At 41.9% G+C, this 19,773-nt stretch overlaps 4 protein-coding genes across 4 annotated transcripts; all 4 read left to right on the top strand.

Moving 5' to 3' along the window:
* The first annotated feature begins 947 nt into the window (after window positions 1-947).
* On the top strand, window positions 948-5,761 carry LOC143102922 (uncharacterized). The gene is made up of 5 exons (XM_076266715.1): window positions 948-1,001; window positions 1,145-1,277; window positions 1,778-1,814; window positions 3,652-3,950; window positions 4,069-5,761. The coding sequence occupies exons 2-5, from the start codon at window positions 1,156-1,158 to the stop codon at window positions 5,759-5,761; spliced, it is 2,151 nt and encodes a 716-aa protein (XP_076122830.1). The 5' UTR covers window positions 948-1,001; window positions 1,145-1,155.
* A 560-nt stretch (window positions 5,762-6,321) lies between these two features.
* On the top strand, window positions 6,322-8,705 carry LOC143103230 (uncharacterized). Its single transcript, XM_076267049.1, has 3 exons — window positions 6,322-7,369; window positions 7,550-7,604; window positions 8,460-8,705. The coding sequence occupies exons 1-3, from the start codon at window positions 6,431-6,433 to the stop codon at window positions 8,603-8,605; spliced, it is 1,140 nt and encodes a 379-aa protein (XP_076123164.1). The 5' UTR covers window positions 6,322-6,430; the 3' UTR covers window positions 8,606-8,705.
* A 2,671-nt stretch (window positions 8,706-11,376) lies between these two features.
* Window positions 11,377-16,770, top strand: LOC143102923 (uncharacterized). The gene is made up of 6 exons (XM_076266716.1): window positions 11,377-11,430; window positions 11,590-11,722; window positions 12,184-12,220; window positions 13,801-14,099; window positions 14,218-16,719; window positions 16,761-16,770. Exons 2-6 carry the CDS (start codon window positions 11,601-11,603, stop codon window positions 16,768-16,770), a joined length of 2,970 nt encoding a protein of 989 aa, XP_076122831.1. The 5' UTR covers window positions 11,377-11,430; window positions 11,590-11,600.
* LOC143103231 (uncharacterized) lies at window positions 16,726-18,854 on the top strand. The gene is made up of 3 exons (XM_076267050.1): window positions 16,726-17,518; window positions 17,699-17,753; window positions 18,609-18,854. Exons 1-3 carry the CDS (start codon window positions 16,784-16,786, stop codon window positions 18,752-18,754), a joined length of 936 nt encoding a protein of 311 aa, XP_076123165.1. The 5' UTR covers window positions 16,726-16,783; the 3' UTR covers window positions 18,755-18,854.
* The last annotated feature ends 919 nt before the right edge of the window (window positions 18,855-19,773 follow it).

Below are 19,773 nucleotides of genomic sequence, written 5' to 3' on the forward strand. Positions count from 1 at the left end.
AATAGCAATAATAAACAATAATTTCCATTCAATAAATAATATAATAACAATAAGCATATATAGCAAGCATATATAGCATGGTAAGACTACATTAAGGAGAATATCAATAATAAACAACATCAAATTAATCAACAGCCTAATGAAAAATCAACAGCCTAATGAAAATAAACAATACTATAACATACAAACCATACTATTGATATTCTCCTTAATGTAGTCTTACCATTGCTTTTATATTATTGATTGAATGGACATTATTGTTTATTATTGCTTTTTTCCCTCATTTTCATTGATTATTTCATTAGGCTATTGATGGAATTGACATTGTTTATTATTGCTATTCTCCTTATTATAGTCTGACCAACATTTTAATTTGTTCCCTGTTAAATTTAAGTATATTGTTTTGTATTTGTATGTCGCTTTGGACACAAGTGTATCCATAACCATAACCATAACCAAAACCAAATCTAAATTGCAATTTTGACAACAAATAGGATAAACTGAATGTTGACATCAGTCTGGTTGACATCACTAGCTTGCTCTGATGTCATAATGGTTTCCATGGAAGCAATCTATCCATCTTATAAGCTTGTGTGTAGGATCATTTTATTCACTTCTCATAGTACAGAGATGAGTATCAGTAGGCTACACATGACATATTTTCATTTAAAAAATGATTTACTTAAGTGCATGGAATATCAAAACAGCAAGTGTAAGTAAGTGGTTAATTTTCAACAAATCAATGATTGATTAAATAGTCTTGGTCAAAAGGCCTTTTTTTGAGATATCAAAATGTAAATTGAATCATAATTGTGGCTCAATGCAGTATACATAGCCTACACTGAGTTTTTTCCCCATAGCATCACTGAAAATGTTAAAGTGTAATGATTATGGAGTTAGAATTCAAATTGAAATTTATGTTCTGAATCTAATCCTGATTCTTGCAGAATGCTGTGATGTCCAGTAGGAGACCTGTTGCTGAATAAGCAAATCTGCAGCAGGTAAAGGGTTGGACTTCTGGGAAATAGGGTGGTTGATTATCATTGATGCGATGAGTACAGAATGTAGAATGCGTTAAGCGAGAGAGGGTTACACTGTACAGATCTGTAAACATGTGTGTGTGTGTGTGTGTGTGTGTCTTCAGCCATTCCTACCATGGGCCAGTCTCTCCCAGGACAGTCCTTCCCAGAGGACCCTGCGGAGAAAGACTGCTTTATTTCTGGGCTTCAGGAGGAGTTTCTATATCTCTCAGAATACCTGAAGGGTCTGAAGAATGAGTATGTATCAACACTGATGCTCTGTCTGTTAACTACTACTATATACAACTATAATGATAACTACAACGTCTTAACATTATAGTTAGACGAACAACGTCTAGCTCTGCCACCGGTACGCTCAGGCCAATCCAGACTTTTCTCATCTGTTGTTCGTTTGTGGAACACACTGCCAGTTCCTACAAGGGCAGGGACATCCCTCTCCATTTTCAAAAAACTCATGAAGACCCAGCTCTTTAGAGAACATTTCCTGTCATAGCACTACTTACAACTAGTCTTGCTGATCCTAGCACTTACCACCTGTCTTGAACTGACACTCAACTGTTTAAAAACAGCACTCACTGACACACTTATTCTTACTGTACTCTACCTTTTTCAAATTGTCCTAAAATTGTTGAGAGAATTGCTTTAAAACTTAAACTGTTTGCCATGTTGTTAGTCGCTTTGGTCTAATATATACTTTATTTATTTACTTTACTAATATACTTTATTTATTTTCATAGGGAATGGCTTACCTTCCATGAGATCATGGTTAATCCTGTGAGTATTTTCACATGTGGTGTAAACAACATTTTCACAATCCAGTTTTGTACTGGCCCTCTAGTCATACTGCTACATTTTACACTGGCAAATTCCCTGTGTTGTGCTATGAAGATTTAAGGTGCTTGTCAGTGTGAACCATCATTCTGTGTTTGTGGTGCAGTGCTGGGCTGAACTGTGCAGTTACACAGGTTATATCGGTGTCATGGTTATATCGGTGCCATGGGTAATAACTTCCTCCAACTTAACAACGACAAAACAGAAGTTATTATTTTTGGTCCCTCTAAATCCAGAGTCTCCCCTGTGTCAAACCTGGGTGTTCTCATCCCCTATGTTACATGAAGTGCAAGAAACCTGGGTGTCATCTTTGACTCTGAGTTTTCCTTTAATAAGAAATAGCTGCGGTGGTAATAAAGAACAGCTTCTACCAGCTCAGAATCATCGCCAAATTGAAACCCTCTCTGTCATTTAATGACCTGGAGAAAGTAATTCACGCCTTCATTACATCAAGGCTGGATTACTGTAATTCATTATACCTGGGACTTCCTCAATCACTCATTTCACGGCTCCAGCTGGTCCAGAATGTGGCAGCAAGACTGCTGACCGGATCTAAAAAGTGGGAGCATATTACCCCAATCCTAGCCTGTCTCCACTGGTTGCCCATCCAGTACAGAATCCATTTTAAGATTTTATTGATGGTTTTAAAGCTCTAAATGGTCTGGCCCCATCCTACATATCAGATCTCATCCACTACCATTCAGTCCCTTAGATCCTGCAGCAATGGTCTTCTGCACGTCCCACGCTCCAGATTCAAGCAAAAAGGCGATAGAGCTTTTGCGGTAGCTGCACCACGCCTTTGGAATCAGCTGCCGCCTTCTATCACAGATGCTCCCTCCATCACTAGTTTTAAATCTAGGCTCAAAACACACTTCTTCTCCCTGGCGTTCACTGTCCGTGTATGATTGTTATTTATATCTGTATTTATGTATTGTCTTTTTATTTGCACTTGTACGGCACTGTGGTCAGTGTAAACTGTATTTTATATGTGCCTTATGAATAAATGTTACTTACTTACTTTTTACATGAACTGTATTGGGGTGAAGTGTGGAGTGAGTGTACCCCTAGCTGTGTAGTGAGTAACAGCTCAGTCATACGCATCAATCAAACTTTGCCAGTGGGTGTTCCCAAAGTTCAGGGTGTGTACGGGGATGAGGGGAGAATGATAGGTCAACAACCAGTCTCCACTGTTAGCTTGCAGTGGAGGGTAGCTTGATAACTTGCTAACGTTAGATAGTTAATCTCATTCAACATTGGGATTGTTTTGGGATTACAATATGGACGATTTTAGAATGTTAAGTGTTTTTTTTTTAGCGCCTGCATGGCTGCGTTTTTAAAAGTTGAAAAAGTTTAAACTTTTCATGTGAGCAAAGCCAGCAACACCTCCCACAGAGTCATGACACTCCCACAATTCAGTTTGGCAGTGCATGAAGTCGGCCCATGTAAGGTGAATATGAAGCGCCACCGCCGAAGCTTTCGATGGAGGCGTGTGACTGCTAATCTCCTTCCCTGAGAGATGTGCTAGCGGTTTAGCCTCCTTGCACATCCACCTCTTAATTCAAAGTGTTGCAAGTTTGTAAATTCGAGCCTAAGCCAATGCATGGCTGAACTGTCAGCACAACACAGGATATATTGAGTCTGCTTATGTAGGTGACGGTCTAGTCGTTTTTTTTTTTTTTTTTAAGTTTCCAAACAGCTAAGGTCTTGGGAAAGATCTCCCCTTTTTACATGTTAAGTAGCAGATGTGATTCTTTGTGTTCACTCTCCCCATATGAAACAGGTGACCAAAGCGGAGTTTTTCACTCTCCTGATTGACTTGGTCAAATACGTAGACCTGACCTCAGTAAAGGTGGTCATCCCTGCCCTCCTGAAGATGGTAAGAGAGCTTGCTAACCAAGACACTCAAGACCCTACCATCCAAGACCCCACCAAGACCCCTTCTGCCACATATGCTGAGGATGACCCAGGAATCAAGCTATTCAACAATGGGGTCCTTGTTGAAATTATACCCAGAACCAAAAGCAGCTGGGTATCAACTGCCTCATCCTGCAGCAAGACATCAACTGATTCACGAAAGAGGTAAGTTGTACAGCCAAGTATAAACCCATAGACATTTGCTGCAATACTAATAAGATGATGCATGCATGTTTTCTGGTTTTGGATAAAAGTCTAAAAAAATAGTTGCTGCTTTCTACAGGAAAACCACCACTGAGCAGCTGGTTGAAAATGTGTCCCAAAACCTCAGTGAATTCCTCCGAGTACAAGACCAGTCAATGGAGTGCTTTTTGGATGACCAGAAGAGGAACATCTCGGCTAAAAAGTGTCTGGCATGCATCAAAAAAGCTGTCAATGTACTAACTTGCCATTATTCATGTATAAATGACTTCCCACGTCCTCAACAACAAGTTTCAGAGGATGAAATTGAGGTCAAAGAAGTGTCTAATGGAAGTCAAAGGTCTGAGCTTTGCGTCAAAGTGGTTTCCAGTGAGGAATTCCACACCAAGGCCAAGAAAGCAGTCAAGGATGTCTTTATTGGAAACATGAAGCGATTTCAATCTGCTCCCCGCACTCCTTCCAGTGACTCGCTGGGAGTTGGAATTGAGACTTCTTCTTCTTTATGTCCTCAGCCTGTTGAAGAAGCTGCTACTGTGCTCATAGAGACTTTTGTGGGGGAGATGAAGAAGGTTGCTCTGTTGGCTGAATATGCGGATGAACCCATGTCTCCTGATGAGGGAAAAACACTTGACCAGACACAAAGAGTCCCCCCACATGTCTCTGGTCTTAAAACAAAAAAGGTTCAGGTAGCAGCAAAACAGATCTATGGAAAACTAAAAGTTACACTTAAGGATTTCTTCAGACATTTTCCCCTCCAGCATAGCCCAGCTGCCCTGAGAACTGAGGAACCAAATGAATTTGTCTCATTAGCCCTGGATGTTCATACAGCTCAAGTCAAACAGAAAAATCAGCGCCCAACAAATATCAAGAGTGACCAAGCTTTGCCTGTGGCTAAACCACTGAGCCCAGTTGCACGTAAGGTGCAGAGTGACATTGGTTGTCCTTTGAGTCCAAGTCAGCTGGACGACTGCACCAGAAACGTCTTAAAAGGAGTGCTGGCCTCTTACTTCTCTGGGCTGAAGCAGAACCCAATTCAGGAAGGCTTGGCTTCACCAGATCTGTTGGCTGATAAGAGCAGTTTTTTTGATGGTGTAATTGTCCAGTTAAAAAACATGGCTTGCTCTACATCTGCTGGGTGCAATGAGAGTGATGATTCAGAACTGACGAAAAATCATGTCACTGGAGTACTTAGAAAGCCTTGCTCATTCACAAGCATAAAAAGACTATCCGATGTAGAATTTCAGATGAATGCCTTCGAGGCAGTTACTAATGTGCTCGTTGGTTCAGTGCGAAGCTACACCTCCTTGCAATCATATACTACAGATATTTACAATGATGAATGGCAAGGAATGCCATGGAAAGACTTTGCCTCCAGAGATATGGATGCTCTTGTCACAGATATAGTTGATCAGTTTGTGAGCGACATACAGATGACTACACTCCTTTCAGCTTCTCCTGACCAAGTGGGCACCCGCTCATTTGAAACCAAGCTGGCAACTTTGAAGAACAAGCTTGCCACCTCAAATAACCAATTCATTATCTCAGCCTCAAACATGTATGAAAATGTACTGACTAAAGTTGGTACGTTTTTTGCTCAGTGCTCTTCCTTGTGTAACATCCCGGGAAAGCAGGCAGATGATGAGCCTGTGATGGACGGTCCATGCTTAAGTAGTCTCGAAACTACTCAGAGCATTGATGATACTCTGCTTGCCAACCCTCTCATTCACAAGAAAGACATTAAAGACATGGTTGACCTTGATGGCTGCACCAGATAAATCATGTCAGAGCTTTTCATGGTGCTGAACGAAGAGAATGCAAAGGAGGCCGCTGCCAACATTTCAGAGAAACTGTCCACCATCTCACTGGCAGACAAGGTAGTTGACTCAATCATTCCAAATTTGACTGATGAAAAAGATTCTGATCAATCTGCCCACAAGGACTGTAATGATTCGCCAGACTCATTATCTAAATTGATTGAGGAAGTATTCGGAGAGGAGGGTGCTCAGACAAATGCTATAATGTCAGTCAGTGAAGTGTTGCTTCAGTCAACCACTAACCTCTCAAGGCTTACCACCTCCTCACTCAACCCTACCTCTGGGAATGTCCATGGGGTTGTCTCTGAAACAGAGATAACTACAGAGGGTACCATTGAGAGAGAAACCAGCACTGATGTGGACAATGCCCATGCTTGCATTACCCGACAAGCAGTTGCAAGTGTGGTCAAAATGGTTAATGAAAAGATTAATTCAGAGAATGGTGGGTGTTCTTCATCAGAATTGCAGGATGGAGGACTCCACACAGTGGCTAAAAAGCTCTCGAGATCTCGTTCACAGGAAACCATTAACTACTTTACCCATGACTTTGTTGATCAAGTCTGTGGACTTTTCTTGAGCAGCAACAGAGCGGCTGCTCACAAGTTTGCTTCAGACAGCGTGCTTTTGGAGATGGGGCACTGCAGTGCATCAAGGAGGCACAATGTCTCTCAGCTTGTGGAGATCTATGCTAAGGAGACAGTGAAACACTACCTGCTCCCTCACTTCAATCTGCCTTTTTCATGGGGCATTAATCAGGGAGGCTCCTCATGGCCTGCTTCAGCTCCAGTGTGCCTTCCCAGCTCTGGAACAGCACTCAATGAACAAACTGCACCAATGGGCTCTAGGTCCCCTTCAAAAATACTTTGTGACATAGTGAACCTTGTCATTAAAGCTATGGTCAGCGATGTTATGAACAGCCTATCACTGCCAATAGAGTCTGGCAAGAATAAAGACCAGTTAGGTCATTCACTTAAACCCTGTTGGGAGAATCTTCTGAGCACCGAGAGCTCAGCTGCCTTACCTCAAGAACTGGGTTTCCACAGAGACGAAGACGACATTCCTTTCCCATTCCCCAAGATCATGCCTGTGGACTCTGACAACTACGCTGGTTTGGTCACTCTGCTGGTTGTACGGCTGCTGATGCAGACTAAAGGTCAGGGACTGCAGTCCGAAGACCTGCTGGAGAGATCCAGACAACTGGTTGACAAAATCCTGTATGTCTTTGATATTGTGTCAGGGAGTTCTAGAAATGACCCCTATCCTCTCAACATCAGGATCCACAGGGTCTTCCGAATTGTCTACGGTGACCTCTTAAGGGAATTTGGCACTGAAGAGATCCTTTTGAAAGCAATGGTCAGAGAGGATCCTACCTTTGAGAAAACCTTGGTGTCTTCCCTCACTAAACAGCTCCTGCAGATTTGCAAGGAAGCTGAAAATGTCCCACCTGCTTCATCAAAGGAGAAAGTGGAGGCCAAGGCAGATTCCAGTGGTCCTGGAATGAAGATAAAGAACAAGAAAGGAATTCTTAAACTCTTCTCAAGAATTCCAAAACTGAAGATCTTCCAGAAGGTAATTACTTTGCAAACAACACACATACATTTCTTTGACTGCTTGAAATTGTATAATTGTTACATCTATCTGAAGTTTTAGCCAAAACATGTTTAATTTGTTAGGACCAATACAAATAAAATTGAGTACTGCTTATAGTAAAATAGGTATTAATAAATTGGTAATGCCTGTTTCAATTAGAAATCCAAATCAGGCAGCATGGAAGATCGCCAGGCCTCCAAAAAGGGACAACTCGGTAAGTTTACCAGTCTCACTTTGCATATAAGGTGCAATCAGGGAGCAGTCTAGATCTCCCATAAGTGTATCTCGAACAATCTCGAAAGATGATGAAAGAGAATAAAGGGGTACTTGGTGTAACACCAGTTCTCTGAAACTTTGAGTGTAGAGTTTCACAATGAGGATGATACTATCTATATTTCCAGTGTGCGGGGATGTAGTGCATTTGCACAGCCTACTGCACTGCCACAACCTACTGTAACCTAGACTTTCTCTAAAGGAGAATCGATTTCCTTCTCTAAGAAAGTGTGTTTAAGAGACAATTATACCACTTAACAATGGGGGTCTCATGGCAAACTGAAATCTGTAGCCGTTTGCTATCGTTCTTGTCCCCGATTCAGGACCTGACATAGCTTGGGACTTTCTTGGCATTGTCTGCAGTTATCCACTTCTGTAGCATACTTGAATCCCATGCACACTACTAAAAAGGGATGGAAATCCCTGGCTGCAACAAAGGCACTGCAGGTGGCTGGGCAGGCTTGTGCCTGCTGGTCCTCAGACAGAGCAGAGCTAGGTGGGCAGCCCAGAGGCTGGAGTGCGACTGAGCGATGAGATAGAATGGCAAGGTGGTAGCCGGTATGAGTAGTAATACCAGCAAGCCGTCTAAGCTTCTGGCAGGTTTCGTTCACAGCTGCATGCTGACCGTAATCTTTGCAATCACGCCCAGCAGTGATCTGTTGGGTCTCTGTAGAAGTGATTAGATGCTTCTACAGAGGTCGGGTATGGATTTCCCTCCCACAGGTGGATCTTGAACACGAGAACTTGTCTCTATCTATCTGATCTCATTTCCTTTCCTCTCTCCCCTCCTTCTCAGATCCCACTGCCAGCGTTGTTCCCCTCAGTGAGAGTGCTGCCTCCTCAGAGCACAGGACAGGAGAGTGCAAGACCAACACAGGCTTCTCCCTCTTCAAGAGACTCTCTGTCATCATGAGGAGGAAGTCCAGGGTCAGCCCTGTGTAACCAACTCATAACCCCTCAAAACATCTCAGCACTATTAAGTGTCTACCTTAATCAAACTAATTCACATCTTTATCGCTACATATTTTTCCCCATTCTCTTAACCTAACCAAAAGCATAATAAAAATCACCTGAGCATTCATATCATTGTCATTTCCTTTCATTTTCTGTTTGCCCTGTGTGCATGTGCGGTTGGTGAAATTTTCACCACACATTAAAAATCCAAACTAAGAGTTATGTGTAATAAAGTGGAATGACACAGGAAAAAAATAATGAACGCCCCTACTGAAATTTCTTCAATACTTTGTGGAAAAGCCTTTGTTTGTAATGACAGCTTCAAGACATTTCCTGTGTGTCATTTACGCGCGATAGAGGGAGTTACGCGTTTTGGCACCCCTAAACTGGGTGTTTCTTATGTATACAACTCTTGCGTGCATTCGGCCACTGACTTTCCAGCTGGGTCTCCAACATGTCGCTCTCAAGCTCAGTCGCTTGCCGCCTTGCCAGAGCTTGCCAGAGGCTAAAACACGCTACTACATTTAAACACAATTGTTGCCGCAACTCGAGGCATTCCAGCCTACGAAATTAATAAAAAGTAAATCATGCATAATTTAAAAATAACTCAATAGGCTACTTGGCTACGCAATAAGGTTTCCATTACAGCGCCGCATTCAATGAACGCATGAAAGCGGATAGTTTGTTTAAAATCCCGACACTCTTTCAAGTACATGGAACGTAGGGCTAATAGTGATCATCAAATACCTCCCCAGATTTCAGTGCCCATCAGTCCCAACATTTAACAATATAATCAAACAGTCCAAAAGTAAATATCAAACTAAACCGAAAATGTCATGCTTTTGAAGGCCTACTAGTATGCCGCTCCAAGAAACGCATGTCTCAAAATAAAACTCGCATAAGAAATAAAGGGCTGTCTCGAATACAATCCTGCCCCTAAAGGCCTGTACTTTGTCTTAAGACCCCAACCATAATTTGAGGATTTACAGTATCTAAGTAGACAAACTGGCTTCATCCAACAGAGTGAATACGAGATTGTGCAGTCTTAGCTGTGGTTAGTGACGTGATGCTGTTAATGGGGAGTTTTACATAGCCTAGCGTAAACCTATAGGTTATTATTTATTTGGCGTACAAGGCTTTTTTCCTTATCAAAAGTGAGGGGGACGACTGATCTCTTCAACACTGCGGGGGATTTGGCGCTTGTCGCTGTGTGTGTGACAGAAGCGGAATGGGAGAATGCGTGTAACAAAAAAAAAGCTTACGAACAATTTACGCGCAAATGGGAGAATCCAATGAAAATGACAATGAATGACTAAACAGATGCTGAAAGCAGCACTGGTAATTTGCACGGCAAAAGTGTGTGTGTGTGTGTGTGTGTGGGGGGGGGGGGGTCCAAACTAACCATTTAAAAAATATAATGGCTCCGACGCCCATGGAGGGCACTGACAATTGAAAAAAGTTGATAAGATTACATTAAGGAGAAAAGCAATAATAAACAAATGTCAATTCAATCAGTAACATAATGATAATAAACAAATACTATAATATACAAACCAACACTTATGTTGAACAGATATGCCTTTAGACCCCTATTGAAAGATCCACAACTATCACAGGAACGGACAGCACTGCAACTCATTCCACCAACATGGAACCACTGAGGAAAAGAGTCTTGCATTTGACCAATATTCATCATTTTTATAAAATATAATCATTTTTGCCTGTTGTTAATCCTTCACCTCCACAAAAAAGCATTTTCATTGTGTACAGGGGGGACATTTAACAGGGAACAATTTAAAATGTTGGTCAGACAAGGAGAATAGCAATAATAAACAATAATTTCCATTCAATCAATAATATAATAACAATAAGCATATATAGCAAGCATATATAGCATGGTAAGACTACATTAAGGAGAACATCAATAATAAACAACATCAAATTAATCAACAGCCTAATGAAAAATCAACAGCCTAATGAAAATAAACAATACTATAACATACAAACCATACTATTGATATTCTCCTTAATGTAGTCTTACCATTGCTTTTATATTATTGATTGAATGGACATTATTGTTTATTATTGCTTTTTTCCCTCATTTTCATTGATTATTTCATTAGGCTATTGATGGAATTGACATTGTTTATTATTGCTATTCTCCTTATTATAGTCTGACCAACATTTTAATTTGTTCCCTGTTAAATTTAAGTATATTGTTTTGTATTTGTATGTCGCTTTGGACACAAGTGTATCCATAACCATAACCAAAACCAAATCTAAATTGCAATTTTGACAACAAATAGGATAAACTGAATGTTGACATCAGTCTGGTTGACATCACTAGCTTGCTCTGATGTCATAATGGTTTCCATGGAAGCAATCTATCCATCTTATAAGCTTGTGTGTAGGATCATTTTATTCACTTCTCATAGTACAGAGATGAGTATCAGTAGGCTACACATGACATATTTTCATTTAAAAAATGATTTACTTAAGTGCATGGAATATCAAAACAGCAAGTGTAAGTAAGTGGTTAATTTTCAACAAATCAATGATTGATTAAATAGTCTTGGTCAAAAGGCCTTTTTTTGAGATATCAAAATGTAAATTGAATCATAATTGTGGCTCAATGCAGTATACATAGCCTACACTGAGTTTTTTCCCCATAGCATCACTGAAAATGTTAAAGTGTAATGATTATGGAGTTAGAATTCAAATTGAAATTTATGTTCTGAATCTAATCCTGATTCTTGCAGAATGCTGTGATGTCCAGTAGGAGACCTGTTGCTGAATAAGCAAATCTGCAGCAGGTAAAGGGTTGGACTTCTGGGAAATAGGGTGGTTGATTATCATTGATGCGATGAGTACAGAATGTAGAATGCGTTAAGCGAGAGAGGGTTACACTGTACAGATCTGTAAACATGTGTGTGTGTGTGTGTGTGTGTGTGTGTGTGTGTGTGTGTCTTCAGCCATTCCTACCATGGGCCAGTCTCTCCCAGGACAGTCCTTCCCAGAGGACCCTGCGGAGAAAGACTGCTTTATTTCTGGGCTTCAGGAGGAGTTTCTATATCTCTCAGAATACCTGAAGGGTCTGAAGAATGAGTATGTATCAACACTGATGCTCTGTCTGTTAACTACTACTATATACAACTATAATGATAACTACAACGTCTTAACATTATAGTTAGACGAACAACGTCTAGCTCTGCCACCGGTACGCTCAGGCCAATCCAGACTTTTCTCATCTGTCAGTTCCTACAAGGGCAGGGACATCCCTCTCCATTTTCAAAAAACTCATGAAGACCCAGCTCTTTAGAGAACATTTCCTCTCATAGCACTACTTACAACTAGTCTTGCTGATCCTAGCACTTACCACCTGTCTTGAACTGACACTCAACTGTTTAAAAACAGCACTCACTGACACACTTATTCTTACTGTACTCTACCTTTTTCAAATTGTTGAGAGAATTGCTTTAAAACTTAAACTGTTTGCCATGTTGTTAGTCGCTTTGGTCTATACTTTATTTATTTACTTTACTAATATACTTTATTTATTTTCATAGGGAATGGCTTACCTTCCATGAGATCATGGTTAATCCTGTGAGTATTTTCACATGTGGTGTAAACAACATTTTCACAATCCAGTTTTGTACTGGCCCTCTAGTCATACTGCTACATTTTACACTGGCAAATTCCCTGTGTTGTGCTATGAAGATTTAAGGTGCTTGTCAGTGTGAACCATCATTCTGTGTTTGTGGTGCAGTGCTGGGCTGAACTGTGCAGTTACACAGGTTATATCGGTGTCATGGTTATATCGGTGCCATGGGTAATAACTTCCTCCAACTTAACAACGACAAAAAAAAACAGAAGTTATTATTTTTGGTCCCTCTGAATCCAGAGTCTCCCCTGTGTCAAACCTGGGTGTTCTCATCCCCTATGTTACATGAAGTGCAAGAAACCTGGGTGTCATCTTTGACTCTGAGTTTTCCTTTAATAAGAAATAGCTGCGGTGGTAATAAAGAACAGCTTCTACCAGCTCAGAATCATCGCCAAATTGAAACCCTCTCTGTCATTTAATGACCTGGAGAAAGTAATTCACGCCTTCGTAATGAATCAAGGCTGGATTACTGTAATTCATTATACCTGGGACTTCCTCAATCACTCATTTCACGGCTCCAGCTGGTCCAGAATGTGGCAGCAAGACTGCTGACCGGATCTAAAAAGTGGGAGCATATTACCCCAATCCTAGCCTCTCTCCACTGGTTGCCCATCCAGTACAGAATCCATTTTAAGATTTTATTGATGGTTTTAAAGCTCTAAATGGTCTGGCCCCATCCTACATATCAGATCTCATCCACTACCATTCAGTCCCTTAGATCCTGCAGCAAGGGTCTTCTGCACGTCCCACGCTCCAGATTCAAACAAAAAGGCGATAGAGCTTTTGCGGTAGCTGCAGCACGCCTTTGGAATCAGCTGCCGCCTTCTATCAGAGATGCTCCCTCCATCACTAGTTTTAAATCTAGGCTCAAAACACACTTCTTCTCCCTGGCGTTCACTGTCCGTGTATGATTGTTATTTATATCTGTATTTATGTATTGTCTTTTTATTTGCACTTGTACGGCACTGTGTAAACTGTATTTTATATGTGCCTTATGAATAAATGTTACTTACTTACTTTTTACATGAACTGTATTGGGGTGAAGTGTGGAGTGAGTGTACCCCTAGCTGTGTAGTGAGTAACAGCTCAGTCATACGCATCAATCAAACTTTGCCAGTGGGTGTTCCCAAAGTTCAGGGTGTGTACGGGGATGAGGGGAGAATGATAGGTCAACAACCAGTCTCCACTGTTAGCTTGAGCTTGCAGTGGAGGGTAGCTTGATAACTTGCTAATGACTGCTAATCTCCTTCCCTGAGAGATGTGCTAGCGGTTTAGCCTCCTTGCACATCCACCTCTTAATTCAAAGTGTTGCAAGTTTGTAAATTCGAGCCTAAGCCAATGCATGGCTGAACTGTCAGCACAACACAGGATATATTGAGTCTGCTTATGTAGGTGACGGTCTAGTCGTTTTTTTTTTTTTTTTTAAGTTTCCAAACAGCTAAGGTCTTGGGAAAGATCTCCCCTTTTTACATGTTAAGTAGCAGATGTGATTCTTTGTGTTCACTCTCCCCATATGAAACAGGTGACCAAAGCGGAGTTTTTCACTCTCCTGATTGACTTGGTCAAATACGTAGACCTGACCTCAGTAAAGGTGGTCATCCCTGCCCTCCTGAAGATGATAAGAGAGCTTGCTAACCAAGACACTCAAGACCCTACCATCCAAGACCCCACCAAGACCCCTTCTGTCACATATGCTGAGGATGACCCAGGAATCAAGCTATTCAACAATGGGGTCCTTGTTGAAATTATACCCAGAACCAAAAGCAGCTGGGTATCAACTGCCTCATCCTGCAGCAAGACATCAACTGATTCACGAAAGAGGTAAGTTGTACAGCCAAGTATAAACCCATAGACATTTGCTGCAATACTAATAAGATGATGCATGCATGTTTTCTGGTTTTGGATAAAAGTCTAAAAAAATAGTTGCTGCTTTCTACAGGAAAACCACCACTGAGCAGCTGGTTGAAAATGTGTCCCAAAACCTCAGTGAATTCCTCCGAGTACAAGACCAGTCAATGGAGTGCTTTTTGGATGACCAGAAGAGGAACATCTCGGCTAAAAAGTGTCTGGCATGCATCAAAAAAGCTGTCAATGTACTAACTTGCCATTATTCATGTATAAATGACTTCCCACGTCCTCAACAACAAGTTTCAGAGGATGAAATTGAGGTCAAAGAAGTGTCTAATGGAAGTCAAAGGTCTGAGCTTTGCGTCAAAGTGGTTTCCAGTGAGGAATTCCACACCAAGGCCAAGAAAGCAGTCAAGGATGTCTTTATTGGAAACATGAAGCGATTTCAATCTGCTCCCCGCACTCCTTCCAGTGACTCGCTGGGAGTTGGAATTGAGACTTCTTCTTCTTTATGTCCTCAGCCTGTTGAAGAAGCTGCTACTGTGCTCATAGAGACTTTTGTGGGGGAGATGAAGAAGGTTGCTCTGTTGGCTGAATATGCGGATGAACCCATGTCTCCTGATGAGGGAAAAACACTTGACCAGACACAAAGAGTCCCCCCACATGTCTCTGGTCTTAAAACAAAAAAGGTTCAGGTAGCAGCAAAACAGATCTATGGAAAACTAAAAGTTACACTTAAGGATTTCTTCAGACATTTTCCCCTCCAGCATAGCCCAGCTGCCCTGAGAACTGAGGAACCAAATGAATTTGTCTCATTAGCCCTGGATGTTCATACAGCTCAAGTCAAACAGAAAAATCAGCGCCCAACAAATATCAAGAGTGACCAAGCTTTGCCTGTGGCTAAACCACTGAGCCCAGTTGCACGTAAGGTGCAGAGTGACATTGGTTGTCCTTTGAGTCCAAGTCAGCTGGACGACTGCACCAGAAACGTCTTAAAAGGAGTGCTGGCCTCTTACTTCTCTGGGCTGAAGCAGAACCCAATTCAGGAAGGCTTGGCTTCACCAGATCTGTTGGCTGATAAGAGCAGTTTTTTTGATGGTGTAATTGTCCAGTTAAAAAACATGGCTTGCTCTACATCTGCTGGGTGCAATGAGAGTGATGATTCAGAACTGACGAAAAATCATGTCACTGGAGTACTTAGAAAGCCTTGCTCATTCACAAGCATAAAAAGACTATCCGATGTAGAATTTCAGATGAATGCCTTCGAGGCAGTTACTAATGTGCTCGTTGGTTCAGTGCGAAGCTACACCTCCTTGCAATCATATACTACAGATATTTACAATGATGAATGGCAAGGAATGCCATGGAAAGACTTTGCCTCCAGAGATATGGATGCTCTTGTCACAGATATAGTTGATCAGTTTGTGAGCGACATACAGATGACTACACTCCTTTCAGCTTCTCCTGACCAAGTGGGCACCCGCTCATTTGAAACCAAGCTGGCAACTTTGAAGAACAAGCTTGCCACCTCAAATAACCAATTCATTATCTCAGCCTCAAACATGTATGAAAATGTACTGACTAAAGTTGGTAAGTTTTTTGCTCAGTGCTCTTCCTTGTGTAACATCCCGGGAAAGCAGGCAGATGATGAGCCTGTGATGGACGGTCCATGCTTAAGTAGTCTCGAAACTACTCAGAGCATTGATGATACTCTGCTTGCCAACCCTCTCATTCACAAGAAAGACATTAAAGACATGGTTGACCTTGATGGCTGCACCAGAGAAATCATGTCAGAGCTTTTCATGGTGCTGAACGAAGAGAATGCAAAGGAGGACGCTGCCAACATTTCAGAGAAACTGTCCACCATCTCACTGGCAGACAAGGTAGTTGACTCAATCATTCCAAATTTGACTGATGAAAAAGATTCTGATCAATCTGCCCACAAGGACTGTAATGATTCGCCAGACTCATTATCTAAATTGATTGAGGAAGTATTCGGAGAGGAGGGTGCTCAGACAAATGCTATAATGTCAGTCAATGAAGTGTTGCTTCAGTCAACCACTAACCTCTCAAGGCTTACCACCTCCTCACTCAACCCTACCTCTGGGAATGTCCATGGGGTTGTCTCTGAAACAGAGATAGCTACAGAGGGTACCATTGAGAGAGAAACCAGCACTGATGTGGACAATGCCCATGCTTGCATTACCCGACAAGCAGTTGCAAGTGTGGTCAAAATGGTTAATGAAAAGATTAATTCAGAGAATGGTGGGTGTTCTTCATCAGAAATGCAGGATGGAGGACTCCACACAGTTGCTAAAAAGCTCTCGAGATCTCGTTCACAGGAAACCATTAACTACTTTACCCATGACTTTGTTGATCAAGTCTGTGGACTTTTCTTGAGCAGCAACAGAGCGGCTGCTCACAAGTTTGCTTCAGACAGCGTGCTTTTGGAGATGGGGCACTGCAGTGCATCAAGGAGGCACAATGTCTCTCAGCTTGTGGAGATCTATGCTAAGGAGACAGTGAAACACTACCTGCTCCCTCACTTCAATCTGCCTTTTTCATGGGGCATTAATCAGGAAGGCTCCTCATGGCCTGCTTCAGCTCCAGTGTGCCTTCCCAGCTCTGGAACAGCACTCAATGAACAAACTGCACCAATGGGCTCTAGGTCCCCTTCAAAAATACTTTGTGACATAGTGAACCTTGTCATTAAAGCTATGGTCAGCGATGTTATGAACAGCCTATCACTGCCAATAGAGTCTGGCAAGAATAAAGACCAGTTAGGTCATTCACTTAAACCCTGTTGGGAGAATCTTCTGAGCACCGAGAGCTCAGCTGCCTTACCTCAAGAACTGGGTTTCCACAGAGACGAAGACGACATTCCTTTCCCATTCCCCAAGATCATGCCTGTGGACTCTGACAACTACGCTGGTTTGGTCACTCTGCTGGTTGTACGGCTGCTGATGCAGACTAAAGGTCAGGGACTGCAGTCCGAAGACCTGCTGGAGAGATCCAGACAACTGGTTGACAAAATCCTGTATGTCTTTGATATTGTGTCAGGGAGTTCTAGAAATGACCCCTATCCTCTCAACATCAGGATCCACAGGGTCTTCCGAATTGTCTACGGTGACCTCTTAAGGGAATTTGGCACTGAAGAGATCCTTTTGAAAGCAATGGTCAGAGAGGATCCTACCTTTGAGAAAACCTTGGTGTCTTCCCTCACTAAACAGCTCCTGCAGATTTGCAAGGAAGATGAAAATGTCCCACCTGCTTCATCAAAGGAGAAAGTGGAGGCCAAGGCAGATTCCAGTGGTCCTGGAATGAAGATAAAGAACAAGAAAGGAATTCTTAAACTCTTCTCAAGAATTCCAAAACTGAAGATCTTCCAGAAGGTAATTACTTTGCAAACAACACACATACATTTCTTTGACTGCTTGAAATTGTATAATTGTTAAATCTATCTGAAGTTTTAGCCAAAACATGTTTAATTTGTTAGGACCAATACAAATAAAATTGAGTACTGCTTATAGTAAAATAGGTATTAATAAATTGGTAATGCCTGTTTCAATTAGAAATCCAAATCAGGCAGCATGGAAGATCGCCAGGCCTCCAAAAAGGGACAACTCGGTAAGTTTACCAGTCTCACTTTGCATATAAGGTGCAATCAGGGAGCAGTCTAGATCTCCCATAAGTGTATCTCGAACAATCTCGAAAGATGATGAAAGAGAATAAAGGGGTACTTGGTGTAACACCAGTTCTCTGAAACTTTGAGTGTAGAGTTTCACAATGAGGATGATACTATCTATATTTCCAGTGTGCGGGGATGTAGTGCATTTGCACAGCCTACTGCACTGCCACAACCTACTGTAACCTAGACTTTCTCTAAAGGAGAATCGATTTCCTTCTCTTAGAAAGTGTGTTTAAGAGACAATTATACCACTTAACAATGGGGGTCTCATGGCAAACTGAAATCTGTAGCCGTTTGCTATCGTTCTTGTCCCCGATTCAGGACCTGACATAGCTTGGGACTTTCTTGGCATTGTCTGCAGTTATCCACTTCTGTAGCATACTTGAATCCCATGCACACTACTAAAAAGGGATGGAAATCCCTGGCTGCAACAAAGGCACTGCAGGTGGCTGGGCAGGCTTGTGCCTGCTGGTCCTCAGACAGAGCAGAGCTAGGTGGGCAGCCCAGAGGCTGGAGTGCGACTGAGCGATGAGATAGAATGGCAAGGTGGTAGCCGGTATGAGTAGTAATACCAGCAAGCCGTCTAAGCTTCTGGCAGGTTTCGTTCACAGCTGCATGCTGACCGTAATCTTTGCAATCACGCCCAGCAGTGATCTGTTGGGTCTCTGTAGAAGTGATTAGATGCTTCTACAGAGGTCGGGTATGGATTTCCCTCCCACAGGTGGATCTTGAACACGAGAACTTGTCTCTATCTATCTGATCTCATTTCCTTTCCTCTCTCCCCTCCTTCTCAGATCCCACTGCCAGCGTTGTTCCCCTCAGTGAGAGTGCTGCCTCCTCAGAGCACAGGACAGGAGAGTGCAAGACCAACACAGGCTTCTCCCTCTTCAAGAGACTCTCTGTCATCATGAGGAGGAAGTCCAGGGTCAGCCCTGTGTAACCAACTCATAACCCCTCAAAACATCTCAGCACTATTAAGTGTCTACCTTAATCAAACTAATTCACATCTTTATCGCTACATATTTTTCCCCATTCTCTTAACCTAACCAAAAGCATAATAAAAATCACCTGAGCATTCATATCATTGTCATTTCCTTTCATTTTCTGTTTGCCCTGTGTGCATGTGCGGTTGGTGAAATTTTCACCACACATTAAAAATCCAAACTAAGAGTTATGTGTAATAAAGTGGAATGACACAGGAAAAAAATAATGAACACCCCTACTGAAATTTCTTCAATACTTTGTGGAAAAGCCTTTGTTTGTAATGACAGCTTCAAGACATTTCCTGTGTGTCATTTACGCGCGATAGAGGGAGTTACGCGTTTTGGCACCCCTAAACTGGGTGTTTCTTATGTATACAACTCTTGCGTGCATTCGGCCACTGACTTTCCAGCTGGGTCTCCAACATGTCGCTTTCAAGCTCAGTCGCTTGCCGCCTTGCCAGAGCTTGCCAGAGGCTAAAACACGCTACTACATTTAAACACAATTGTTGCCGCAACTCGAGGCATTCCAGCCTACGAAATTAATAAAAAGTAAATCATGCATAATTTAAAAATAACTCAATAGGCTACTTGGCTACGCAATAAGGTTTCCATTACAGCACCGCATTCAATGAACGCATGAAAGCGGATAGTTTGTTTAAAATCCCGACACTCTTTCAAGTACATGGAACGTAGGGCTAATAGTGATCATCAAATACCTCCCCAGATTTCAGTGCCCATCAGTCCCAACATTTAACAATATAATCAAACAGTCCAAAAGTAAATATCAAACTAAACCGAAAATGTCATGCTTTTGAAGGCCTACTAGTATGCCGCTCCAAGAAACGCATGTCTCAAAATAAAACTCGCATAAGAAATAAAGGGCTGTCTCGAATACAATCCTGCCCCTAAAGGCCTGTACTTTGTCTTAAGACCCCAACCATAATTTGAGGATTTACAGTATCTAAGTAGACAAACT

Source organism: Alosa pseudoharengus, unplaced genomic scaffold (assembly GCF_046254945.1).
Source record: "Alosa pseudoharengus isolate Yale_2024_CS ecotype anadromous, Long Island Sound unplaced genomic scaffold, YU_APseudo_1.1 YU_APseudo_1.1_scf_4, whole genome shotgun sequence".
NCBI classification, from domain to species: Eukaryota; Metazoa; Chordata; class Actinopteri; order Clupeiformes; family Clupeidae; genus Alosa; species Alosa pseudoharengus.

Bases quoted from the DNA above. Each gene is read 5' to 3' on its own strand.
- LOC143102922 (XM_076266715.1), top strand. From the start codon at position 1,156: ATGGGCCAGTCTCTCCCAGGACAGTCCTTCCCAGAGGACCCTGCGGAG. The intron at 1,815-3,651 runs GTGAGTATTTTC...CATATGAAACAG, and splicing joins ATGAGATCATGGTTAATCCT to GTGACCAAAGCGGAGTTTTT. The intron at 3,951-4,068 runs GTAAGTTGTACA...TGCTTTCTACAG, and splicing joins TCAACTGATTCACGAAAGAG to GAAAACCACCACTGAGCAGC.
- LOC143103230 (XM_076267049.1), top strand. From the start codon at position 6,431: ATGGGGCACTGCAGTGCATCAAGGAGGCACAATGTCTCTCAGCTTGTG. The intron at 7,370-7,549 runs GTAATTACTTTG...TGTTTCAATTAG, and splicing joins AACTGAAGATCTTCCAGAAG to AAATCCAAATCAGGCAGCAT. The intron at 7,605-8,459 runs GTAAGTTTACCA...CCTCCTTCTCAG, and splicing joins CTCCAAAAAGGGACAACTCG to ATCCCACTGCCAGCGTTGTT.
- LOC143102923 (XM_076266716.1), top strand. From the start codon at position 11,601: ATGGGCCAGTCTCTCCCAGGACAGTCCTTCCCAGAGGACCCTGCGGAG. The intron at 12,221-13,800 runs GTGAGTATTTTC...CATATGAAACAG, and splicing joins ATGAGATCATGGTTAATCCT to GTGACCAAAGCGGAGTTTTT. The intron at 14,100-14,217 runs GTAAGTTGTACA...TGCTTTCTACAG, and splicing joins TCAACTGATTCACGAAAGAG to GAAAACCACCACTGAGCAGC.
- LOC143103231 (XM_076267050.1), top strand. From the start codon at position 16,784: ATGGGCTCTAGGTCCCCTTCAAAAATACTTTGTGACATAGTGAACCTT. The intron at 17,519-17,698 runs GTAATTACTTTG...TGTTTCAATTAG, and splicing joins AACTGAAGATCTTCCAGAAG to AAATCCAAATCAGGCAGCAT. The intron at 17,754-18,608 runs GTAAGTTTACCA...CCTCCTTCTCAG, and splicing joins CTCCAAAAAGGGACAACTCG to ATCCCACTGCCAGCGTTGTT.